The sequence below is a fragment of the Grampus griseus genome (assembly GCF_964374135.1).
Source record: "Grampus griseus genome assembly, chromosome: 1".
Taxonomy (NCBI): Eukaryota; Metazoa; Chordata; class Mammalia; order Artiodactyla; family Delphinidae; genus Grampus; species Grampus griseus.
This window is the reverse complement of record NC_139017.1, coordinates 178,686,419-178,711,895: the sequence shown is the minus strand read 5'-3', so window position 1 is coordinate 178,711,895 and position 25,477 is coordinate 178,686,419. Positions and strand designations below refer to the sequence as shown.

General features: G+C 55.8%; 3 protein-coding genes across 4 annotated transcripts in view; 2 read left to right on the top strand and 1 right to left on the bottom strand.

Moving 5' to 3' along the window:
- Positions 1–3,696: 3,696 nt before the first annotated feature.
- Positions 3,697–9,278, top strand: PHF13 (PHD finger protein 13; the record flags this gene model as incomplete). The annotated part of the gene is made up of 4 exons (XM_082647583.1): positions 3,697–3,735; positions 6,127–6,228; positions 7,640–8,174; positions 8,600–9,278. The coding sequence occupies 4 exons, from the start codon at positions 3,697–3,699 to the stop codon at positions 8,824–8,826; spliced, it is 903 nt and encodes a 300-aa protein (XP_082503709.1). The 3' UTR covers positions 8,827–9,278.
- A 2,907-nt stretch (positions 9,279–12,185) lies between these two features.
- Positions 12,186–18,622, top strand: THAP3 (THAP domain containing 3). 2 transcript variants are annotated; one of them, XM_082664672.1, is made up of 6 exons: positions 12,187–12,319; positions 12,729–12,794; positions 14,873–15,065; positions 17,180–17,242; positions 17,589–17,693; positions 17,928–18,622. In XM_082664672.1, the coding sequence occupies exons 2-6, from the start codon at positions 12,778–12,780 to the stop codon at positions 18,186–18,188; spliced, it is 639 nt and encodes a 212-aa protein (XP_082520798.1). In that variant the 5' UTR covers positions 12,187–12,319; positions 12,729–12,777; the 3' UTR covers positions 18,189–18,622. The 2 variants fall into 2 exon arrangements, with proteins under 2 accessions (XP_082520797.1, XP_082520798.1); XM_082664671.1 differs by lacking the exon at positions 12,729–12,794 and having other exon boundaries at positions 12,186–12,319.
- Positions 18,623–18,992: 370 nt separating this feature from the next.
- DNAJC11 (DnaJ heat shock protein family (Hsp40) member C11) overlaps positions 18,993–25,477 on the bottom strand; it is a 71,149-nt gene continuing 64,664 nt past the window's right edge. Inside the window, exons 11-16 of the mRNA XM_082660724.1 lie at positions 23,816–23,971; positions 22,667–22,736; positions 21,830–21,887; positions 21,557–21,699; positions 20,735–20,864; positions 18,993–20,321 (exon numbers count right to left, since the gene is read on the bottom strand). Coding sequence (XP_082516850.1) covers positions 20,296–20,321; positions 20,735–20,864; positions 21,557–21,699; positions 21,830–21,887; positions 22,667–22,736; positions 23,816–23,971 — 583 coding nt within the window. The 3' untranslated portion in view covers positions 18,993–20,295. The remainder of the gene's footprint in view (positions 20,322–20,734; positions 20,865–21,556; positions 21,700–21,829; positions 21,888–22,666; positions 22,737–23,815; positions 23,972–25,477) is intronic.

The following is a 25,477-nucleotide window of genomic DNA, read 5'->3' as shown; positions in this document are numbered from 1 at the left end:
TGCATCTTTTTCATATTACACACTGCTTTTTTCTGATTCTGGGCTGCCTAAGGTGTGGTTTGTAATGCGCTTACTACATATAAACTTCTTCCTTTAAGGAATGTTACAGTATTCTCTATTAAGAGCATTATTATATGTAAATGATATATTGCAAGTAAACACATTTAAATAGTTTGGCGCATAGGGTTAGCTATTAATCTTTATATTTTACCTGTATAAACCATAACACGAGAAATTCATTTGACTCTTCTATGCACAGGTAATTTTCCTCACTATATGAAAAGTTGACAATACTTAGTTTAGAAATTTATTAATGATTTAAAATTATTCACACATATATTCTTTTTTTTGTTATTTTTTATTAAAAAAATTTTTTTATTCACACATATGTATATTCATACAGCAGTCAAGGTACTAAAAATTAAAAACAATACAGTTTTGAGGAATTTTCACTTATTTTCCTCTCCTGGAAATGGGAGTGAGAAAGGCAGAAACCTGAAGATAGGAAAAATCCATAAGAATATCCTATTAAGCCGAACAAAAAGCTGAAGCACTAAAAAATAATCCCAGGAGAAGTAAACCTTTGGTTATGTTTATAACTACACTCGAGCACAGAGAGTTAAAACGGAGGCAGAAGGCATTCCTGAATTTTCCCCAAGTGACTGCAGTGTAGCTGGTGAGATTTAGGAAGGTGAAACTATATTTGGTAACCCAATTAAAAGAACTACATTCTCAAGCTACTTACTGGGAAACCATTCTTAGTATTTTGAAACTTGTCATAACCTGTGCTAATGTTGGCTTTTGTCTTCCTCTTTCCTGAGTAACTATAATCATCTGACAGTTAGCATTCAGCAGCAGGTGTTTTTTGTTTTTTGCTTTTTAAAGCAGAAAACAAGGATCTGGCTACTGCGGCTAATGCTCTTGCATTGGTCTTGGGATTCTAGATTTGCCCCCTGGAGCCCAGGAGTGGTACAGTATACCTGAGAAATAAACTAGGTATGTTGAAGAAACCTAAGCCTGTCATACAGAGAAAACTAGCTTTATTATCCCCACAGCTACACATTATGCTGTTGAATTTGGTTCAATTATTGGTGTTACAGTCCTTTCTCAGGCTAGGGAAGGGATGATAGATATTAACATCTAAACCAAAGGGCCAAATTTCTAAGGGAAATCAAAGGAAGGAGAGACAAAGGGCTTCCTCCGTGAAGTTTTCTATTTCACCTGAGTGGCAGGCAGGGAGACAAGCAGAGTACACCGGGTGTATTGGTCGCCTCTGTGTACTAAGAACTTATTCAAGAGATAACTATTGGATACCTATTCTGAGCAAGAGTTATCACTGTCACATGACAGAATCCAAGTTTGGTATTTTCTTAGTGTGACTGAGTGGTCCAATATAGGTCCCTGAATTCTAGGCTCTTTTGTCATCAAGCCCATTATGACTATGAACAAGTTCTTTATTTCAGTTTCTTAATTGGGTGGGTGGGTGGGGGAATTTAATGTTTACTACATGCAAAATTATACCAGAGGGAATAATGATCAATTTAAAAAAATTCCTCTTTATTCATTTGGACTTTGCCTCCAATAATTATTGTTTTTTTTGGTATTTACACCTTTAAACTACCAATAGGATAATGTCCTTCTTGGCCCTTTCGGTATTCAGGCGAAACAAGCTGCCCTGGGTGAGTCTGACCCTGGGCAGCATTGGCTTACCTCAGGACATTTGCTCTGGCCTCACCGATCAGATAACATCCCAAATCTGACTAAAGCATCTGAATGTGACAAGTCTGCAAGAAGATGTTAATGATGTTTCCACAGGCTAAATCCAATGTCTGTTTTTATCTTACCAGCTTTGTAAAGCACCTCAATTTGCTGTCACTTCTGGGGAGCCCTCCAATCTTTGAAGATCTTGCTAAAATAATATTTTGAAAAAAGTGGCAACAGTCATAACAGTAAACTACTACTTATTGAGGCAAGTTACACATTTTATAGCTAAGGTAACTGAGGCTTAGAGAAGTATTTCTAAGATAAGTCAGTCTCGTAACCACTAAGTGTTTCCATCAGAATTATCTTAACCGCAGAAATAGCAAGAGCCAACCAATGTAGCACTCACTACCGCTGAAAGAATCTCATCTTTTAGGGGTTCTTCCGGTCATCGCTCTGATGTATATGCAGATGAGTCACTTTTCTGATTTGAATTTAAAATTTTATGTCACTCCTCTTTAACAGTTTCTTTGTCTTCGAAGCTACCAAATATGTGATTGAATCATTTGCATTTCGTATACAGAATTTTTTTTCCTTTCAAATGGTTATTAAAAATAATTTAAGTACGTGAGGCCTCCCCATGGGAAGTTTATCAGAACAGTTAATTTTCAACTAAGTGTTCAGAGTCAATCAACCTTCAACATATAAAGTTGTAAAATACTCTGCGGCGCAGCATTTCAACACTGCCAACTCCTCAATTAAATATCAGTAAACAAAGTCAATGTCAACACCCAATATCTCTATCAGGTTTTCGCCTCACCCACTGTTGTAATCCTGTGAGGAATATATTCAGGAAATAATTCAAGGCAAAGTGAGAAAACAGGAGTGGTCTCAAGGTCAGGCGAAGAGGGGAAAAACGTATTTAAAAGCAAACATCTTCTCAAACACCAGCAACACTGGTGTAGTTTTTAAAAATGCGGTGGTAACCCGACACCTCGCAGTGTTTCCTACTGGGGAGACTAGGGCGGTCCCACCCCGCCTGGTCTCGGACCGCCGTCCCGGACCCCCAGGGCAAGGAGGAGCCGGCCAGAAAAGCCACAGCCGCGAAAACAAGTTCGCTCCGCCCGGTCCAGGGCGCGGGGATTCAGCCGTGGGGCGGCTGCGACGTCAGCGCCCAGCGCCCCGGCATGGGCCGTGGGGACCCCAGCCCCACAAAGGTGCACAGACCTCAAATCCCGAAGGCGAAAGAGGAGGCGCCAGCCGCCGCCTCCCGTCGCTACCAAGGCCGTCAGCCCCTCCCCCATTCGCCGGGGCGACCCCTGACCTCCCCCGCCCCCGCGGAGACCGAGGCGCTACCGCTCGCGCCGCCCCTCCCCCATCGCCGAGCCGGCCCGAGCCCCCGCACCTCCCCCGCTCCGGAGGTCTCAGGTCCCGGAGCCACCGCCTCCGTAGACCGGGCAGCCGCCGCGGGGCTCCCTGGGGGTTGGAGTCCTCGAGGGGACCTTTGTGCGCCTCAGCCGCGGAACGGGGGACTACGACTCCCACAATGCCCTGCTCCCACTCCCGCGCCACGCCCCCTCACCGTCGGTTTCACGTCACCCCAGACTACATTTCCCGACAGCCCTCGCGGCTCTCCCGCCCTCCCTCCGGAGACACGAGCCGAACTGGGCGTCAGGTCGGGGAGCCGGTCGGGTTCCCGCTCGCCGCCGCCGCCGCCGCCGCCGCCCCCTCCGCAGCGACTCTCCCGCCTCTCCAGTCGCGCTGGTCGCGGGAGCTGCAGCGACAACTCTGCTCGGCTGTGGAGCCGCCGGCCCGAGAGTACAGTGCCCGGGACGCGACACACCGAGCCCCTCATCATCTCCAGTCGGGGCGACCCCTCCCGGGTCCGCCCTCGCCCTACGCGGCCGCCGGAGCCCCCGGCCCCGAGCGGCCCCGCGGCCCGGCGCCCGCAGCTCGGCCCCAGCACTCCCGCTGTCGCCGCCCCCCACCCTGAACATGGACTCCGACTCCTGCGCCGCTGCTTTCCACCCGGAGGTGAGTGAGAGCTGCGTCCCGATAGCCCCTAACCGCCTCCACCCCGATCCTATGCTTCCGGAGCCGGACCCCCGCCGGCCGAGCGCCGCCCTCCCCTCCCCCAGCTATCCTTCGTCGCCCCCCGGGTGCCCAACCCCGCCCCCCACTCGGGCCCGCGCCCAGTCTTCCCCGCCCGCTCTCTCCTTGGTGTCCCTTCCGCGGGTGTCCGCGTCCTCCCGGCGCCGCTTCTCTCGGGTTGCCGCGATCACCCCTCCCGGCCTCGCGTAGCCCGGGGACCTGTCTGCGCCCCCGGCCCCTCCCCGCCGGCCTGGCTTACCCTTTCCCCGCCCCCGGGGAGTCAGTCCGAGCTGCCTCCGCCCCGCGCTTCCGCTTCTCGGAGGAATCCCCCACCCCCTCCCGGAGGGGCTCGCGGCCCCCTCGGACGGGGACTCCGTTCCTCGCGCCCCCGCCTTCTCCCCTAATCCCCCGGGCCCGGTAGCCCGCGCCCCGCCCCCTAATTCCCGCTCGGCCCCCGCCCCCTCCGGCTGGGGTGGGGGAGGCTCGTCCTTCGGGGTCCCCACCCCCGCGGCGGCCCGAGCCTTGCTCCCACCCCGGGCACGCTCGAGTCCCCCTCCGGGGCCCCCTCCCCCGAGCTTGACTCGCCCCGCCCCAGCTCCCCCTCCTTCCGGGGATCGGCCCTCGGTTCTCCCGGCCGACCCCCGCCCCGCCGCGGTCCCCTCCCCTTCCCCCTCCCGAGGCCCGCCGAGTCCGGGGTGCGGGTCTGGCCGCGGGCGGGTGGGGGAGGGGAGGCGGCGCCGGTCGGGCTCGTCTGCCGCGCTGCCGCCTCGGGGGCTCGCGGGGCCTGCCAGTACCGGAGCCCGAATCGTGCCCGGCTACTCGCGCCCCCTCCCCCGAGGGATGGGCCCCGCACTTTCCGGGGCCGAGTGTCGGCGGGGGGCGGCTTCCGCGGGAGGGCGGGGAGGGGGCCGCACCGCCATCTGCTTTTCCTACAGGCGGCGGGGCCAGGGCGGCGGGCGCGGTAAGGGGCGGCGCGGCTTCCCCGCCCCGGGCCCGAGGCCCCCGCCGCCTCCCACTCTGCGTCCGTCCCGGCTGCTGACCCACTTCTGCACGTTCCCCGCCGAAATAAAACTTCTCCCCGAGAGTTTGAGGGCCGCGGCCCTCCCACCCGGCCGGAGGGAGGGCGGTCAGTTCTTCCCGGGGAGGGGGCAGGCTCTCCCCCTCGCAGGAAGGGCTGGGCACCGCGCGGACTCCGGCGCTCCGCTGACCTGCGCGGCCCTCAGGGTCCGGGCGGCCGAGGGGTGGGGTCAGAAGCGGTTTGCTAGCACCGAGTTGAGAAAATCAAAAGAAGTGTAGCCCTTGGAAGGAGACCTGCGGGTGGCAGGCCTGGGCCGCGCAGTTTTCCGGGCGCGCTGGGCTGGGGCGGGTCCAGGAGCCCACCGCCTCGTTTCCTCCCCCACTTTCACTCTATCGTGGAGCGGGCCCTTAGGCTCTGGAGGTGTTAGCCGAGCTCCTAAGGATGGGCTTGGGGTGGGTGATGAAATGCTTGCAGAAAACCTAAGTGCGCTAGTCGAATGAACCTAAGTGAAACACAGTTGCTTTGCTTAGGAGCAAATAAGAGCTTTTTCATCTGGAGCTCCTCTCTTCCTCTGGAGGAAATCTGTTCTTGTCGAGGGCGTTTCTTGATTGAATGGGGATGGGACACACAAGCCAAAACTTTTAGTATTTCATCTTTAGCGTGCAAATGGTAGTAGCAGGATTGTTTCTGGTTTATCCTCTGAGTTGGGGAATATTTATTTGGGTGCCTGGCCCCCGGATGTTGAAGCAGTGGAGGGACCATCCGGGGAAGTGTCTCGTCTGGAGGAGAGAGCCTGGTAGGAGGAAGGGGTCCTCACGCAGCCCTGGCTCGGTGGGGGGGGGGGGGGGTCAGGCGAGATTCAGGTCCAGGGTCCCAGGTCTGAGTTCTGAATGTTACGGAGTAGTTGACTTTTGAAGTCACTTAAAAGACTTTAGTTACAGCTGCAGCAGGAGCTTATTTTCAAAGTGGAAAATTTGTGGCAAAAAAGGCTCTTGATAGGCCTGTAGAAACTAACAGATAATGTCAAAAAAAGAGCCACATGACTGCTAAGAAATAGACTTTTGTGCAAGCTTTTATCTCCTAACCAGTTTCCCAGTATTCTTGGCATAACATCATAATACCCCCCCTTTCAACTTCTGAACACAGTGTTATTTCTTGACCCAAACTTCCCTTATCTTGTTCTAGAGTGTCTGTAAATCTAGGGTGTATTTGTGACTGGCAGCTCCTAAAAGCCCCAGCTTGCCTAGTTTTGTTTCTGCGACCCCCCCCGTACGAGTCTGCTTTCAAACGCCCTCCCTTTCCTCGCTTGTTAACAGGAGTACTCCCCCAGTTCCAAGAGGCGCAGGACCGTGGAGGATTTCAACAAGTTCTGCACCTTTGTCTTGGCCTACGCAGGCTACATCCCTTATCCGAAGGAGGTAATTTTCAGCACTTTTGACTTCTTGCCGGCAGCAAAACCAGAGTGTTTGACACGGTGGTGGCTCTGGAAGGGGTTCCCTGGGACGACTTGAGTCAATAGTCGGGCAGAACTCTATCTTACAAAATTGGACCAGCCTGGGAAGTGGTGCAGGCTTGTCTCGAAACAGTTTGATAAACTTTCAAAGTTTGCTTACAAATAATGTTTTTGATATCTGCTTGCTCTTAACGGCCCATACTTATCAGGGGCTTCCTACGGCCAGGCGCTCATTTTTGGCCGTTACAGTGATACGCGGTGGGAGCTATTATTTATCTCCATTTTATTTTATTTGTTGTTTGTTTATTTTGGCTGCACTGTGCTGTGTGGCTTGCGGGATCATAGTTCCCCCGACCCAGGATCGAACCCGGGCCCCGGCAATGAAAGTGCCGAGTGCTAACCACTGGACCGCCAGGGAATTCTCTATGTATCTCCATTTTAAAGATGAGGACACTGGGGCACAGAGAGGGAACTCCTTATCCTGGGTCACAGGCTAATCGGTGGTGGAGCCTGGGGTTCAAGCTGATCAGATGGTCAGGCCCAGTCCACCCTGCCCTGCCTGGTGGGTGGCTTCCTGGTTGCTATGCACACCACATTGCAGAATCTTCCGGGACTCGTGGCCAAAATCCCATGTAAATGAAGGCATTTTTCTTTTCTTGCTGAGAAATGGGCAGAACTGTGGACCAGCGCTGCCATGGTGCGCAAACTTCAGGGGCTTCGTCATGTTATGTAAGGCTAAAGAGAAAGGAATCCAGTATTTCTAGGAGGCCAGATCCAGCACTGGCTTGTTTCTGCCACCAGCTAGGTGGATAATGCTTGCATCGTGCCATGCAGAACGTTGCCACTATTTGCAAATAAAAGTGCTTGACTGATCTGAAGGAACCATAGAGTTGAACTCACTGCTTTGGGGCAGTAATTACCTACTTTGACTTTGCAATATTTTGAGACGTCAGAAAATCCTCACAATTATTTTACATTCACTTAATTTAAAACGTACATCCTTTGGGAGGACAGATTGAGGGGAGATTGTACAATCAGGAAAGATAAGAGTGTGAGGGCATCTTCAGCACTCCTTTCACAGATACGTATTGAGTATCAACTAAGTTCCTGACTCGGGCAGGGGGGAGGGTTGAGCAAGGGCTGGAGGGCCCTCTGTGTGGGTTCATGTTCTAGCTGGAAGGTCACACTAAAGAACTAATGACACTGTTCCTAAAGAATAATGCTGGTGAGAGCCGGGAAGCTCCAGCTTGTGCATCTCCCACGTTTGCAGCCCGACCTGGCCGGGGGCCCTGGGGAGCTCTGCTCTGGGCCAGCTCTTTGTGCTGGGGGCTGTTTGGGATAATCAGAACCCGCCACCTTTGTCTCTGTCCTTTCAGGAACTCCCTTTGAGGAGCAGCCCCAGCCCTGCTAATAGCACTGCTGGTACCATTGACAGTGATGGCTGGGAGGCTGGTTTCAGCGACATCTCGTCCACCGTGCCCTTGCCAGTCTCTGACCGCTGCTTTGGCCACCTGCAGCCCACCCTCCTGCAGCGAGCCAAGCCCAGTAATTTCCTGCTGGACAGAAAGAAGACCGACAAGCTGAAGAAGAAGAAGAAGAGGAAGCGAAGGGACAGTGACGTGCCCGGGAAGGAGGGCTACATGGGAGGTTTGCTGCAGCTGGAAGCCGCCGACCCATATGCAGAGACCCCCACGAGCCCTACCCTGCAGGATATCCCCCAGGCCCCCGGCGACCCTTGTTCGGGCTGGGACTCCGACACTCCTTCCAGTGGGTCTTGTGCCACGGTGTCACCGGATCAGGTCAAAGAGATAAAAACTGAAGGCAAACGGACTATCGTCCGGCAGGGCAAGCAGGTGGTGTTCCGGGACGAGGACAGCACCGGCAACGATGAGGACATCATGGTGGATTCAGGTGAGTGGCCCCTGAAGGACGGCGTGCCACGGGCGGGTGGTCAGACGAGGGGATGGTAAGAGGGGTCTCAGCGCAGTCCCTTCCTTGGAGTGTGACAGTGGAGCGTGCCCTACTACCTCCAGGGGAAAAGGTGCAAGAAAGTGGATGCCGAGATGTTTAGGAAGGGGTGATCGCAGCTGAGGACAGCTGAGATTCCAGAACAGACCTCGAAATGTAAAAATAACGCAGCTCGTAAGTAAACACCTCGCAGGTAATTCCTGGTGCCACGTGTTTCAGTGCGCTTTTTGTGCATTTGCTGCATTTTAAGAGGGAAGTATCGGTTTCACCGCAGCTCAGCTGCTCTGTCCTATTGGAGAGCGGCTTTCCTGACGGAGAGGGGTTGTGAGAAGTTTTCTCCCTCCTCTTATGTGGTTCTCTCCTTTCAGACGACGACTCCTGGGACCTCGTCACCTGCTTCTGCATGAAGCCATTTGCTGGCCGCCCCATGATAGAGTGTAATGAGTGCCATACCTGGATTCACCTGTCCTGTGCGAAAATCCGGAAGTCCAACGTTCCGGAAGTGTTTGTCTGCCAAAAGTGCCGGGACTCCAAGTTTGACATCCGCCGTTCCAACCGGTCCCGAATGGGCTCCCGGAAGCTGTTTCTGGACTGACTGCTGGAGAGCAAGCAGACTGTGGGCGAGGAATCGGAAGGGACGATGGGCCTGCTGGCCCTGGTCTTAGTTGAGCACAGAACTCTCAGCTCTGGTGCGGGCAGACCCCTGCCATTCAGGTGCCTAAGCGAAAGGACCAGCTGTCCAAGGTATAAACTGTACATAGCCAGTGACTGAATAAAATCCTCGTTGGCCAAAGCTGCTGCCAGAGCTGTGTTCTCTGCAGTGGAGGTGGACTACACACCCAAGCGCAGTGGGTTTGGTCCAGCTGAAGATGAGGGTACGTGGTAGTTGTGAATTCTTACTCTCATTGTTAACAAACTCCCGCCAATTGGAACAAGTGCTAGCTGTTACTCCTGCTTCCGCTGTGTTGGCGAGAGGAAATGTTCAGTTTCCCTGGCCTGTTTATGAACAGCCATACCTGTAAGCTTCTTCTCGAGTGTAAGTCTTTTATCATAGGCGTCTGTACAGCAACCATCAAAGCTGCCCCTCCCATAGTGGTCCGCCCTCTCCCCTGCCTTGGGCGCTGCCCGCTGGAGTCCTCTGGTCTCACCCTGAGAGGAGCCGGGGGGTGGGCTAGCTAGTGACCCCCAGGTTTCCTTCTGTTTATTAAAAGGGACAGTATGCAGCTGCTTCTCTGTGGAAAGGGGGGTCGGTTCGGGGGGCGGTCAAGGTGGCCCGTGTTCATAACTCAGTTTCCTGTTTTGCACGATGTAAAAAAAACCTGTCTTTTTGCACGAAATAGCCAAAAGTATTGGTATACTTCTGCCTGGGTTCCCTTTCTCTCCAGTTGGCTTCTGAGGGCCTTGGGGGTGCCCAGCAAGCTGTGTTCAAGAGGGGGCACTCGGATTCTCTCCTTGTCTCTCCCTCACTTTTTTCTAGTAGCAGCATTAAAGGTTAGGCAGTCACTGGGGACCGTGTTCTTCTACGTAGAGGGGTTAGGGAAAATTGGGGGGAAGGCCTGTCCCACGGGTTTTTCTTAGTATGCCCCTCGCACAGGCTGGCCTGTTGGTTGCATGGGGCAAGGTTTGGACTTCGAAGCCTTTCTTTTGGTTTGAAGTGGTGAGTGAGTGATATGGTAACATCAGTCTCCAGGAATGTACCACTGAACTGTGCAGAGTTCCTTAGGTCTAAACTAGGACCCTGGACTGGGGGGACCCCTGTGCAGGCCAGCTCTGGAGAAGCCTGGGAGTTTGGAGCCCCTGCAGGCCTTTGCTTGAGGGCAGTGTGGTCCGGGACACTGGTGGTTCTGGGGCTCGAGGGAGAGGGGGGCTTCAGCTTTCTCTGAAGTTGACATTGCTCTTTAGCAGTTCAAATACTTGTTCTCAAAAATGGTTTTTTTTGTTAAAAAAAAAAAGTTTTTTTATAAATCGATCGGTATGTTTTCATAAACATTGTTTCCTATAAAGCGTGAAAAGGGAAGGATGCCCAAGTCAGTCATATTTATTTACATCTAGATGGACTCTCAAAAAAAAGAAGTAGGAAAAAAAAAAAAAGAAAAAAAAAAAAGATGGACCCTCAGCCTCTCTGCTGGGGGCTTCTCCACGTGGTCCCCTTGTGCAGGGCCACCAGGTGAACTTGGTCCACATTCTCACACTGAAGCACCAGGGGGGTTGAACTGTAACTGGCTAATCAGAGCCTATATTTTGTCCTAGTATCTTTCATGGTTGACCAGCCAACTGCCTTTTTGTTTTATTTTTAATTCTGTTGCTTCTATTAACACAAAAATAGAGAGAGATAGTTTCTGAAACCCATTTTATTGTGTAGATCCCCAAGGGAGAAGTTCTGCTGTAGAGAAAAATAGTAAGAAGGTGGCTTAGAAACATCCTTCTCCTCAGACAAACTGTCTGGCTCTGACTAGGGCAAACGTCCAGGAAAAGCTGGAGAGGAATTTGCCAAAGATCTGCCCCATGACATTGCCTGTCCCGTGTCTTCACCATGAGAGTAGCCAAAGTTTCAAAGTGTTTCTCTTTAAAGAAAAAAACAAAACTCCGCAAAGTTTTGAAAGTGTGTTTAAGAATAGGTGTGATTTTAGAGTGGAACTGCCAGCCCTGGCAATTGCTGTATTGCTCTTAGAAGATTCAATTCCTGGTGACGCCTCTGGAAGGCATTTAATATTCATCTCCGTTTCTGTTTCCTTCATTTCCTTTTTGTTCTTTTGACATGTTTACCCCTGTGGCTGGTGTCTAAGAAGTCAAGACACCTTGGTTTTTCTGTTAGAGTGAGCTGGGCAGCTGCAATCAGCATTATGCAAATTAGATACGGCCCATCTAGGGGCTCCTGGTTGGAGGCTAATGGAGTAGGGGGAGGGAAAGTTGTCACCCCAAAAGTAGGCCCCTCCCGTTGGCTTTGGCCAGGCCAGACACTTAACATCGTTTACATGGTTCTGCGTAATTATAAAGCTTATGTGTATAAAGCGAAGCTGTTTCTGTGAAACTGTATATTTTGTAAATAAATATATTGCTACTTTGAGGTTCATGTCTAGCTTCAGGTGTTTCTGTTGAAAGACTGCTCATCACCACCCCCAAACCATGATTAGTGAAGTGAAGACTTGGGAAGTCAGAGTCTGAGTTTGGTTTAGCTAATAGGATGGAAAATGCTCACAGCCCTTAATATACTTTTCTAGTAAATTCTCCAGAAACAAACCGCAGTAGGAATGACAGGAATAGCTTTCACAGTTTCTTCATCCCATTGTGCATTAGCTTAAATCCCAGCGAGTGGTTACCCTGCATTGTAAAAGCTGCCGCCTCCTCAGGTTCTGCAAGCGGGATTAGCGTGTCCCCCGCCCCCCGCCCCGGGTGCTCCTCCTGCCCTTTACATTTGGGGGTCCCAAGTGGCTGAGCCTGTTCTGTCAGTCAGCTGTGTCTGCCTAACTGATATGGTGCCAGCTAGTGGTCAGCCAGTACTTCCTCCTGTGGCGTTGGAGCTGCCAAAATGTGTGAATCAACCTCTTAAAATCTTGAAAATAGTGGCCCAAGTGGGTGGTGAGCCTCGTCCAAGACTGTGGGTGGGTGTGAGGCTCCAAAGCAAGGAGGTGAAGGTGACGGGCTTCAGCGAACCGGGGTGAAACCTGCACCGGCCAGCCCAGTTGGGGGTGTTGGGCCTGAGTTGGGCTCAGAAGCACCCCTTGATGCGGGTCGCGGACACTGCGCGAGATGCTGGCCGCGGAGCAGAGCCCGGCTCGCCTTCACTTGCCAACCTCCTTGCTGGCCCCGCCCCTCCCCGCCCCTCCCGCCCCTCCCGCAGGCCCCTCCTCTCCTACTGGCCGCGCCCCATTCGCTCCTCCTCCACCCGCCAGTCCCGCCCCGTCCCATGACCCCGCCCCGTCCCATGACCCCGCCCCTCCTGGTGTCCCTGCCCCGCCCTCAAGCCCCGCCGCCGCCATCTTTATTAGGGGTAGCCGGGCCTGGTGTCTGGAGATGCCAAAGTCGTGCGCGGCCCGGCAGTGCTGCAACCGCTACAGCAATCGCAGGAAGCAGCTCACCTTCCACCGGTGAGGGGTGGGGGCGCCGGGGGGCGCGAGGGCTCGCCTCGCCCGGGCCGGCGGCCGCGGCCCCCGCCGGAGCCCCAGGCCTGGCGCGCGGGGGGTGGGGACGCCGGGGCCGCTGCCCGGTCCCTGGGAGGCCCGAGGGCGTGCGGCCAAGCCCTTCGCGGAGGGGCGGCGGCCCGGGGACCGGCGAGGTCCCAGCCCGGGAAGCCCGGCGCCGCCTCGGCCGCCTGGGCGCGCGGGGAGACGGTCGGAGAGGCTGAGTAACCTGCCCTCCGGCGCACAGCCTCCCGCCGGTCCGGGGAGCCGCGCGCGGGGGAGGCCGTGGCGGGCCTGGGGCGCGCTCAGCGCTGCGCCCTTGCGGTTACTTGGTGTGCGTCCCCTCCGCGGCCCGGGGACTGTATCTCGTTCTCAGATGCTGCCCGGAACGTAGTAGGTGTTCAGTATCTGCTGCGTGATGAGCGATGCTGACGTCTCTCAGGTGTGCGGAGCTCACATCTCCGGGCCTCATGCCGGGAAGGAAGGGTGGGGAGGAGGAATGAGTACGTTCCGGCGGGTGGGCGCGCGGGGCCGGGACCTAGGGCTCTGCGGGAGCCTCGGGAGGACGGCGGAGCTTTTGGAGTCAGTCCCTGCGCGCCCCGCATGCCGGACCGGCCGAGTGAACGGCCGCCTGCCCATCGGTCGAGTGTCGCACGCTTTCTTTTAGGTTCCAGCCAGGGCGCCTTCCTCTGCCCTGTTCAGAGCGGGACTCCAAAGTGCTGCCGCTCTCCTGTCTCCACTTCCTCTCCTCCTATTAAGGGTTTTCTTTTCCGAAGTGAATGTGTCTCTTGAGATGTAACAGACAGACAGAAAAGTGCACAAATCATGAGCACACAGCCCAACCAGTTTAACAAAGCGAACAGCCCGTGTGACTGCCGTGAACTTAGAACATCACAGCCCCCAGGAGACCCCGACCGCTCCCCCTTCCAGCCCCTCATCCTCCCAGTGCCCAAGGGTAAGGCGGACTGCTTTGGCCTGTCTGGAACCTCACTGAATGGAACCACAGGCGGTACTTTTTCCTGTGCTTTGCTTACATTGTGCCTGTGAGCCCTCCATGTTGCTGGCAGCAGCAGCTCATCCTTTTCATTGCTGCATAGTGTTTTAGGAAGGTGTTTACCAGAATTGACTTGTTCTACGGTTGAAGGGCATTTGGGTGCCTCTCTCCTTTGGCCATTACGGGCACATGGCTCTGCGCATTGTTGCTGGGTCTTGCCTTGCAGCACCTGTATCCATAGGTGTCAGTCGGGTATGTACCTGGGGGTGGCGTTGCCTCTGGTTTTCTCCCGTTCCAGTCAGACTCTCACCCCCACCATTCCCACAAATGAGCTCTGTCATGTCCCCAGTGGCCCTTATGATGCCACGTGCAGTGGTGCATCCTCATCTGAACTGATCTCTCTGCAGCCTGTGACACAACTGACTGCTGACGCCTTGAGACCTCCTCCCACCTGGCTTCTAGGACACCTCTCGGCCTCTTCCTTTGTCACAGTGTCCCTTCTGAGTCCCCTTGGCTGGATCCTGCTCATTTCCAACACCAGACAGACGCTGGAGCACTTCAGGGCTCGGGCCATGCCCCTGCCTTGTCCCTGTCCATGCTCGCTTCCCAGGGTGCCCATCTCAGTCAGGCTCATGGCTCTGCCACCCTTACCTGGGCACGGGCCCACAGTGACATCTCCAGACACGCATGTCCACCTGCCACTCGTTCAGCACTCAGACATGTAAAATGCACCTCAAATTTAACATCTGACATAGAAAACCAAGCTGCTGACCCCCCAGAGCTGCCCCTCGCACTCCCCCGCAGTCTTAGTACATGAAACTCCCTCCTCTGCTGCACGGCCCACAGGCAAACCTTACTGCCTGGTTTTCACAGTACATCCCAGATCTGCCCGCTCATCACCCCCTCCTGCTGACACCCTGATCCCAGCCACCAGGGGCCCTCCTGCAACAGCCAAGGCGGACTCACCAGCCACCCTCTGCCAGAGCCTCTGGGAAAGCCCTCCTGCCCGAGGCGAGGCCCGCAACCCCCTCGCGCCTGCGGGGCCTTCGTGCTTGCTTCTCCTCCTGATACCGCACGGCTCTCTGTCCCACTTCCTGCAGCCTCTGCTCCGATGTCACCTCTCAGGTGGCCTTCCCCACGTCCTGCTCTTTCTTCCTGCACGGTCCGTGTCTGTCTGGTGGACCGGCCGTCTCCCTGTTCTAGAATGTAGGCTCCGTGAGGGCGGGGCTGTCTCTCCCACTCCTGCTTCCCCAGCACCGGAGCCGGAATGGAGGCCCACCTGGTGGCCTGCCTGGCAGATGTGGCTCGGGGAGCAGGTTGCTTGGGCTCTTTGGCCACGTTCACGGTCTCAGGATGCCGCCTGCAGCCACGACGGCGAAGTAGATGTGGTTTAACAGCACGAGGCTACTGAAGTTTGCAGGCTGTCCAGTAAACTGCCGTGTGGGGATGTGAAAGGCCCCTGGGACCCTGAAATGCTGCTGCGGTCGGTGCCGCGACTCCCTCGCGCCTCCTTGCTGTGCCCCCAGGTTCCCGTTCAGCCGCCCAGAGCTGCTGAAGGAATGGGTGCTGAACATCGGCCGGGGCGGCTTCGAGCCCAAGCAGCACACGGTCATCTGCTCCGAGCACTTCCGGCCCGAGTGCTTCAGCGCCTTCGGGAACCGCAGGAACCTGAAGCACAACGCGGTGCCCACGGTGTTCGCCTTCCGGGGCCCCCCGCAGGTGCGCGCGGCCGCGGGGCCCCGGCGGCGGGTTGGGCGCAGGGCACGGTGGCGCTTGCGGGGACTGCAGAGGCCGAGGACTGCAGCCAGGGCAGCGCGGGCAGGCCTCGGCGTCTGGAGCCCAGCAGGCCCTGCCCTGCGCTTTAGGGAATTCGCAATTTAAAGCTGCTTTAAAAATAAGTCACGCTTCACGACAGATGCCGTGGAGGCAGCTGACGGGCGAGGGTGCCGAGAGCTCCGTCCTTCCGTGGGCTTGAGGGCGGCGGAGGCCTTCCTGGCCGCACCACACTCAGACCTCGTCCGCCTCTTGCTCGTTGCCAGCCCGGGCTCGGGGGCCTGTGGCCGAGGACCTGCCACCCGCCAGGTCCCCGTTAAGGTCCTCCTGTGGCTGCTCCGCGCCGGCTCGGAGCCCTGTCCGGGGCGCAGGAGGACGATGCAGGCGGAGCGCTGGTGGGGACGGGGACAGCGGGGCAGAGGCTTGGCGGTGGCGGGGATTTGGGTGCACGCAGCAGCAGCAGCAGCGGCTCAGGCTGGTTGGAGGGCGCTGGGGCCAGTTGGTGACGGGCGCGGACAGGTGGTAGGTTTTTGGGCGAGGCCCGTGGGCAGGGACATGGCTTTGGAAGGTCCCTCTGGCTGGCAGCTGGTTCGGAGTTCACTGTGGCCTCGCAGGTGAGGGCAGTCACAGTGGCCTGAGCCAAAGGTGGGTGCTGCGATGAGAGGGGGATGGAGCGGGGACCGGGGGTCCCAGATTCCCTGAGGAAACGGTCCTGTGCACGTTGAGTTTGGCTTCCCGATGGGACGCCGAGGAGGACGTGTCTGGTGGGGCCGGATGTGCGGGTTTGGCTCAGGAGGGCTCACGGCAGGACAGTTGGGGCTCGAAGCTGTGAGGGGATCATAGCGAATCATAGTAAACCCTTGCCGTGCACCCAGTCTCAGAGGGAGGGCCCGAGCCGGGCGCCCACTGGAGCCGGGGAGGCAGAGTAGCAGTAGAACACACACGCACCCGTGCTGGTTTGTTTTTATTGGGAACGAGAGGGAGGGGGCTGATGGGAACCCTGAGTTCTAGGGTGCAGGGAAGGGCAGGCGCGGCCGTCTGCCACTTGCCAGCAAACACGCCCGGAGCGCCCTGCCCTCGATCTTCCCTTTGCCCGGTCTCTCGGCCTCCCCCTCCCCAAGTCCAGGCTCCCAGTGCCTGCAGGAGCCCCCGCTGCCGTCCTTCCTGTCGTGCCCCTCGCTCTCTCTGGCCCCTGTGAGCACCTGCCCCAGTGGAGGCTCCGTGCGGGCCGGGCTCTGCTCCGCTGCTTTTATTGCCAACGTCCAGAACGTTGCCTGGCACCGACTAGGTGCTTAATGCAGGAGTTTTTGGTTTTTTCTTTTAAACATGGAAGGCCTTTCATTTTATACACACATTTCATTGTGGTAAGAACACTTAACATGAGATCTGTTCTCTTAACACACTTTGAAGTGCACAACACAGTGCACTACAGTATCGTTGACTGTAGGCACAGATGTCGTACCACGGGGCTCTAGGACTTACTCATTTTGCTGACCTGAAACTTATGTCCGCTGTTTAGGAACCCCACACCCCATCCCATTCAATCAGTGTGGTTACTGTCACGCATCTGTGGTAAACTGCTCGCCCTGAAGTCAGCCATTACAGGTTAACAGCTGGGGGGGCGTCGGTGGCCCTGCTCCTTGGCGGCTCCGGTGCCTAGGGGTGGGGAGAGTTGTTTCTGGCGCCCGCGGCCCCAGCTCAGCTCTGATGAGGTCTGGGGGCTGCAGGCTCTGAGCTGGATGTTTCCCACTATGTGGCTGCCACTCTGAGTCACCTACTGTGCACCTTGAAGAGTGCCAGGCCCTGGGGCAACACGTACAAATCAGACAGGTCCCTGGCTTCACCGGGCCTCTGACCCGAGATTGGGAACACCTTCGGAGAAGGAAGGGAGCCGGGGATGGTGAGAGGAGAGCTGGGCTGGGTTCTGGGTGCAGTTTACTTGAGCCTCAGCCGGCGGAGCGTGAGGACAAAGACGCACGAGGCCTGGCGCGGGCTCTCGGGGCGCGGACCTCCTGCCCGTACCCCAGGGCCCGTCTGCAGCAGCTCCGTGTCTTTTGCAGCTGGTGAGGGAGAACACAGACCCTGCCGGCCCGAGTGGAGATGCTGCCTCTGAGAAGGGAAAGGTGAGTCTGCCCTGCTGGTCACCGAGCGCTCGGACTGAGCCGCTGCAGCTGCCCTCCAGGCTGGCCTGCTGGGTTTGGATTCTCTCGTTTCCTAGAAGAGGGAAAGCCAAAGCCTTCCGTGCCGCCTTCCTCCTGTTCAGTATCAAGCAGTGGCAGCTGGTCACGTCTGGCTTCTGCTCCGTGTCTAAGGGTCTGACCCCAGGCCGTGGAGGAGGCTGGCTGTTCTGCAGGCGCCCCGGCTGCCCCCGGGTGGTGTGCGGGGACCACTGGCGGGACAGACAAGTAACAGCTGGGGAGGATCCGCTTCTGTGTCAGTCAGTGGCCTCCTCTGCCCTGTCATTCCCAGGTCCTCCCTGAGACGGGGGCCGGGGAGGGTGGCCCAGGGAGGAAGGTGGACACGACGCTCGAAGCGCCGCAGCTGCCCCCGGACGCTGGAGGCCCCGGAGCACAGGTGAGGCCGGGCCAGGTGCGAAGGCAGCGCGTGGCTGGTCTCAGCTCGAGGGGATTTGCTTCAAACAGAAGGAAGAAAACGTGCCTGAACCAGAGCACCACGACGTGTAGCCTGGATTCAGACCTCACCCGTGAACTTAGCCGCGACTGGGCAGCTCTGGGCTTCGGGAGGGCTTGGGGAAGTGCGTCCTGCCGCCCTGGCCACTGCTTGTCTCTCACTGACCTCTGTCCTCAGGTCCCGCTACACAGACCGGAAGCCACTGGGGTCCCTGGTCAGCCGGCCAGCCCCACGCAGCCGTCCGATCACAGCTACGCCCTTTTGGACTTAGACGCTCTGAAAAAAAAACTCTTCCTGACGCTAAAGGAAAATGAAAAGCTCCGCAGGCGCCTGAAGGCCCAGAGGCTGGTGATGAGGAAGATGTCCAGTCGCCTGCGTGCCTGCGGCGTGGGGCAGCCGGGACTCCAGGCCAGGCTGTGGCCGGGGCAGCAGAGCTGAGCCCGCCAGATGGGCCTTCTCCGCGGAGCCGCCGGGAGGAGGGGCAGTGGTCTCGGGGCTCTGGCCGTGGGCGGACCTTTCAGTCCTGCCCTGACATTCGCTGGGCTCCACCTATTGTGAACTGTAGTGGCCTCAGGCTGGGAGGGGCGGGGCCGTGAGCACAAGCTGGGCGAGCATCCCTGGAACCAACAGCCCGAGGAGCCATCTGGGCCAGTGTGGCTGACCCTCCCCGAAGGGGAGGACACACGTTTCCTTGAGGGGCAGCTGGGCCCAGGGGGGCCGTAGGGCGCTGGCACTCTCCAAGGCAGCGAGTGGCCCCCTGTCGCCTGGACGGCGGCTCTCTAAGTGGCTGAGGCTGGCTTCTGTCCTGGGAGCGCCTCCCTGCCCGGCCAGGTGTGAGTGAGCAACGTAATAAAGTGTCTTCCTACACCGCGCTGCGCGTCTCCTCCTTTATTTAAAAACAAGGGAGCGCTGGCTTGAGGTTCCCTCTCCTGCCGCGCCTGGCTGCTTCTGACACTGCCTGCCCGTTTCCTGTTGAAGAGCCAGCAGGGCGTGACCAGCTCTGACTACCAAAAAAAAGGTGCCTTTAAAGAAAACAGGAATCCTGGCCTATGTGATCTCCTAACTTGGACTCTGTTTCTCAGGCAAATGTGTGACACAGACAACTGATCCCCGTGGTTCAAACCATGGTTTGAACGTAGGCATAAAGGGCGGCACGAGGCTCGTGAGGAGGGGGGCACATCCCTCATTTCGCTCACTCCTGAAGCGAACACAGACGCACCGAAACACTGCCCCTGGCTTTCAGGAAAGGTTTATTGTGGTAAGAGAGTGTCCCCTGTACAGTGACCCGCCCGCCGGGCAGGGACACAGGCTGCGGCCGAGGTCGCACTCCGCTAACGCGACGGTTATTGCATGATGTACATTCAGAGCGGCAGCTCGCAGGAAACCTTTTTAAAGTGGAGATAAATAGTACAGAACTGGACAACCTGAACTGAGTTTTAAAAGTGGAGGAAGGGGGTTATGAGTGATTTCTCCGGTACCAACGTCAGGAATGAAGCCTGATTTTGACAGTAGCTGCGGAGAGGCTGTCAGAACCACCACCAGCCAGGCCTCTGCTCCTCCGGTAACTGTTCACAGGCCAGGCTGTGCAGGAGGCTCCTGGTCCTGAAATATTATGCATCCACAAAAGAGGCAAGTGAAGGAGGGGGGTCCTGGGAGCAGACACCCAAAAAGGGGTCCCGGTGAGGAAGAGCTGGACTGGCCAGGCGTGGGAGCAGCTGCGCCGCCTCGTGGCGGCGAGCGGGAGCGGCGCCCGCCGGAGCCCTGCGTCCCCTTCTCCTGAACCCCGCGCTCTAGTGGGGCTGAGCTGTGTGGGGCGGGGCGGGAGGCATCGCGTTTTCCCGCGAGGACACGGGTGGCTCCTGGGACCCGGAGTTCCACCCTCTGTCCCAAGCCAGGTGCCAGTGGAATGGCTTGAGTTCTGGGAGGGGAAAAAAAGAGACTAATTTCCAAAACCATTTGTTCTCAGATAAAAAGCCGATTTATAAACCCACACAATCCTCTCCAGATTCACTTAGTGATATTTCAGCAGGAAAAGGTGGTTTTCAGGAAGTTGACCGAACAGATGCTCACTTGATTTGGAGATTCTGCTCGTGGGGACTCCTTCCTTCCATTTCATTTTCCACGTTCAGTGTGGATTTCAGGAAGAGTAGTTCACAGTCCTATGCGTGAGGGCAAGGTGTTCATAAGTACCTCACGGCAGACCAAGAGCTACTGGGGGGTTGCAGCCGGCAGACGTGCTGAGGAACCTGGGGAGGGACCTGGAGGCTCCAGGGGCCCAGGGCCCTTCCTGGCAGGACATGATCCTTGGGAACAGACACGGGCCGTGCTGTGGTTCCGGTCCAGGTGGGGCTGCCTCAGTCCTACCTACAGCACCCGGAAAGCGGGGTGCCTGCGGGTCCCTTCACATAATTGATACAGTGCCACCTTCTACAGAAATATAAAATAAACACATCTGACGTCTGGAGTTTTTTCCTGTTTCCAAATTTGTAGACTCCCAGGGAAAGGTTTTTTTGTAGCCTCGTTTAAATCTGGTTTCTCAAGCAGTTTATCCATCGGTATCAATTCTGTGAGCTGTAAAAGAAAAGACAAACTCAGGGCGTCCAAAGGCAACTGCTTCCACGCCTTCTTTCCACTTCGGGGGTTTGGCCATCACCAGACCAGAGGCTGCTGGCCTGCAGCTGAGCAGAGCACAAGCTGCTGACAATCGTCTGGTTCAGCACACAAACGAGCAGCTGCGTCTGCTTCCCACGCAGCCGCCCGAGCTGCAGTTTCCAAGCACAGAGCTCACTCTAATTCCACCTGGGAGAGGGCTGACCCCTCCCTCGGGGCGTCGCTTCCCGGCTCCGAGCAGGTCGCGAGGCCCAAGTCTGCTGCTCCCCGGCAGAGGACAGGGGGAAGGCGCTTGTCGCCCCTCACTCGGAGCTCCCCGAGGGCCTCCCGAGGCCCGGGCACAGGGCGGGTGACGGCCAGGGGCAGCTACTCACACTGCTTTGGTATCCGGAGCGTCTCGCTGTCGAGCGCCATCACCTGATGCAGGACACCTCGGAACTGGTAAAGCACTTTCAGGTTCTTCTCTTCGCCCACACACGGGTCATAGAACCCAGGCAGCCCGGCCTGTAACAAGCAGACAGATTCTCACTCGAGGTGGTGGTTTAAAGCCCAGCAGCACTGCCGTCTGCCGCCACCTGGAGGAGCAGCGTGGAAGGGCCTGGACTTGCCCTAGGGAGCGGCCCACAGAAGATGCAAACTTGGGAGCTTGAGGAAAAGAAACGAGAATTTCAAAAAGCTGCCTGTTGAGTCCTAGACGTTGCCCTCCCAATAGGCCCCTTCTGCCACACTAACAGCACCTCTGTCTTCACAGAAGCCATGCCGAGGTGGGGGGCTAGCAGCCTGTTCAGGGAATGAGGGCTCTTTGGCCTGAGCTCCTCTGCGCTGTAACTCGCCTCCATCACCCACGCCCCGGGCCCCACCGCGAGCCTCAAACGTGCTACGGGCGACCTCATGCTCCTTCTGGAACGAGGCAAGGCATAAGCAGAGTGTGTGCTCCTGGGGGCAGGAGGTATGCTTTGCTTGCTGGTGTACCTGGCCCACGGTAGGGGCTCAGTGATACCTGGCAACGAACAGATGAACAGATGAAGTCAACGGCTCCAGTGTGGCTGTAACCTGGGTGCTGGGCAGCACCCAGCAGTGAGTGTGGCAGCACGCGAGGTTCCGCTGCAGTGAAACGGCCCCTTCGAGGGGCCGCCGTCCGTCCCTCTTCCCCAGACGCCCTTCCTGTCTGAACCCCGGGGCCCCCGAGCGCCCACCTTGGAGGCCTCCGTGAGGATGAGCTTGGAGTCCTTCACCAGGCACTGCAGGGGCACAGTCACATCAATCACCTTCACCTTCTCGCTCTTCTTGCTCTTGTCGTTGACGAATTTCCCGTACCAGGCGTTGACGATGATGAGCCCTGAGGATGGGCCCGGTCAGGGTGGGGCGGCCGTGGCGGGCGGCCCCCTGTGCAGCCGGGCTGCAGGGACCACACGCTCCTGTGAGACCCCAGCACCCACCCCGTCCCCAAAGAGGCCAGGCCTCCTTACCCATTCTGGACTCTTCGGCCTCGATTATTCTTCGGACAGATTCCTGCATCAGCTGAACCTGCAAAGAACAAGGATGCCACCCTCAGGGCCTCCCTGGGCTCCACCTCTGTGGAGAGCCACGGCTGCGTGCCCAGTGCCTGTCAGCCCTGCCCCATCCACTGTCCGTTTCTCCTGGACATCACTGCTATCATTGGTCATGGAAAAACAATTCACTCAAAGGGAAGGAAGAGGACAATCCCCACCACTTAAAAAAACCCTCTTATGGGACTTCCCTGGTGGGGCAGTGGTGAAGAACCCGCCTGCCAATGCAGGGGACACGGGTTCCAGCCCTGGTCCGGGAAGATCCCACACGCCATGGAGCAACTAAGCCCGTGCGCCACAACTACTGAAGCCCGTGCACCACAACTACTGAGCCCGCGAGCCACAACTACTGAAGCCCGTGCACCACAACTGCTGAGCCCACGAGCCACAACTACTGAAGCCTGCGTGCCTAGAGCCCGTGCTCTGCAACAAGAGAAGCCACGGCAATGAGAAGCTCGTGCACCACAAGGAAGAGCAGCCCTCGCTCTCTGCAACTAGAGAAAGCCGGCGCGCAGCAACCAAGACCCAATGCAGCCAAAAAAAAAGATGAAATGACCAAGGAAGTTGCTGGGGAAGAAAAGCCTGAGACCTGAGGCCCCTGAAACCAGCATACAGGGTGTGAAGCACTTCCCCCCACAGCCCTGGCTTAAGAAGCATGGGCTCGAAAAGAGCGGCCTGTGCCCTGCACGACAGGCAGAACAGTCCCAGAAGCCACGGAGCAAAGGACCTGCAGGGTGACAGTGATGCAGCACTTACAGCAGCTTCTGCCTCTTGTTTCTTCTGCAGGATGTCGGTGGCTGTGCTTTCTCTTTGCTTCTCCAGCTCCCTAATGCGAGAAAAAGAAGCTGCACGTGAGGAGCGCGGCGTTAGCGGCAGGGAGACAACAGGGCCCCTGGCTGGGCCTGCGCCTGCAAACAGCCTGTGATCTTACTGAGCTCCCCGTTCTAGAACTTTAAACAGTATTTCCAAGGCGAGCTCAAGTAAATCTGTTCATCCCAGACCTGTGTGGCTTCCCTGTTGTCCCCAGATGGCTCTCCCCGACCTCTTCCGCAGAGCACATGGGAAACCCAGCACTGTGGGAGGAGGGCTCCACACGGCAAGAATCGCAGGAAAGGGGTCAGCGGAGAAGGTGAGAATCACAGGAGATGCCACCAACCTGGCATCATCACATGACCCTTTTGACAGGGACACTGCATACTACCTTAGACACATCCATGTACTTTGCCAGGGAAGCACACGCCTGTCCCATCAGACTTGACCCAGCACATTCTCTGCTCCAAGCCTGAAGTCTCCTGAGGCATTAGGACCCTGAGCTCTAATGAGTCAAAGGCTAGAGGGGCCCCAAGAGGAGAGTCATGCCTTTCTCCCAGATTCTCTAAGCTCAACGAGTTATTAAATTAGATCATTATAAAGTAACAAATCTAAACCACCTCTCAGATTTAATGTTATGCTAATGGCTTATCTATAAGAAACTGCAAAATAATTTTTATCTCGATGACTTCTAAGACTATAGTTAACGCATGCCTTGTATGTAAGAACTCAGAACCCAATCCTCCTGAATTCAGTGCCAGGAAAAGAAATGGTTAGAATGAGAAAAAGGAAAACTTGTCATTTCTGTGGTCATGGTTTATAGTCCCAACAGTTTTGTAAACTAACTCCAATTCTTTCTGAAAGTAGGAAATGTGGGTTAACAGTAGTACTACTATGAACTAACGACAAGAACTAGTTAACATTTATCGAGGACGTGTTGTGGACCAGACACCGTGGTAATAAGCACTGTACACGGACCAACGCGTGTAGTTTCCCTAACAGCCCTGCGGGGTAGCTTCCGTCACCTCCAGTTACAGATGAGGAAGCTGAGCACAGTGCGGTTCAGTGGTGCCCCGCCCCGTGCTGTGAACTCACTTCTCCTTCTGAGCCCTGAGGTAGGGTCTGATGACCAGGCGGTGCAGAGCGAAGTAGAGCACGAGGGGCCCCACGGTGGCATAGAACACGGCGCTGGGGAGCAGCTGGTCCGTCAGGTGGATGGGGAAGAAGTAGGTCTGACTGGCCCTGTTTAACCTGAAAACAGAACAAAGCCGAGCGCCCACATGAGCCAGGTTCGCAGGGAAGGGGAGGGGTCTCAGCCCCAGGAAGAGAACCTCTTCATACACGGGACTCCAGGAGCAGGAGAGCCTGAGGCTTCGAAGTCCACTCCCGGGTGGTCCCCTGTCCCAAGGTTTAGCCGCTGGATCTGTGTAAGTGACGGAAGAAAGGTGTCACGACTTGCTGACCACAAGCAACAGACTAACGCCCGACCAAAGTAACCGTGGCCTGAGGAGACAGGAGTGGCCGCTCCTCCAGGGGTCCTCTCTGCTTTCAGTGATGGCTGAGTAGTTCCTACTGGACCAATCATCCCACAGACATCAACTGTAAACTCTGCATCACACATAACAAACACCTTCAGGGACTGGATAGCAACCAAGGGCAGAAGAACGGAACGGCACTGGGGAATTTCCTGATATTTTTTTAAAAACAGCTTTTAGCCTGAGGGCAATTCTCAGTCTGTACCATATGGATGATTAAAACTGGAAAGAAATCTGCAGTCCTATTGGACTGAAGAACCAGACCTCAGAGTTTGGGGCAACCATTGCAGCTGGGAAGAGGGGGTCCCCCAAAAGGAAAGTCCCAGGTGGGGAGTCCCAGGTTCTGTGTATAAATGTGCCACAGGTCTCCAGCTGACCCCTGGTCTGCCAGTGGCCGCCGCACAGGTGAGTCCGAGTTTGCAGTCTGACTTCAGTCAAGTTAACGACCTTCTAAAAGGAAAAAAAGACAATGCTTTTTGGGAAAACATAACAGAAAATAGAATTTCTACAATATATTGTTTGCAATACCCAGAATACAATACCGACTACTCTACGTACCCAGATACGACGAGAGAAAAAGAAAACGAACAGAGACCGACCCCAGGTGACCCAGATGTTGGAACCAGCAGATAGGATTTTAAAGCAACTATTTTAACTCTGCTCGAAGACATAAAGTATTCACTGATGATTTAACAGCAGACTGGATATGAGAGAAGAGTCAGTGAATTTATAGATTAATATAAACGATCCAATGTGAAGAACAAAGAGAAAAAGGACTGACAGCAAATGGGCAGAGCCTCAGAAACGTGGGACGACATCCAGAGGGTTAGCACACGAGTAATTAGGGCCCAGAGAGAAGAGGATGGGGCAGATATTTAATATTAAATATTTAAAGAATTAAATGGCCTAAAAGGTGCAAATTTGATAATTTTACAAAAATACATACATAGATTTACAGATGCAAGAAATTTAGCAAACCCCAAGCAGCATAAATACAACAAAACCACATGTAGGTCAGCAGTCAAAGTGCTGAGAAACAGAAGTGCAAAAGTTGAGTAGCCAGGAAAAAACCAAAAAAACCACACACATTACATGCAGGGTATGTTTCAAATGACCAACAACTTGTAAGGAACAAAGGGAACCAGAAGACAGCAGAACACCTTGAGAGTACTGAGAGAGAACTCTGTTAACCCTGAATTCTATACCCAGGGATGGGACACTT

What these genes read in the sequence shown, in the direction of transcription:
- THAP3 (XM_082664671.1), top strand. Translation starts at nt 12,246, where the DNA reads ATGCCAAAGTCGTGCGCGGCCCGGCAGTGCTGCAACCGCTACAGCAAT. An exon ending in AAGCAGCTCACCTTCCACCG is followed by an intron (nt 12,320 to 14,872) that starts GTGAGGGGTGGG and finishes CTGTGCCCCCAG; the next exon opens with GTTCCCGTTCAGCCGCCCAG. An exon ending in CTGGAGGCCCCGGAGCACAG is followed by an intron (nt 17,694 to 17,927) that starts GTGAGGCCGGGC and finishes CTCTGTCCTCAG; the next exon opens with GTCCCGCTACACAGACCGGA.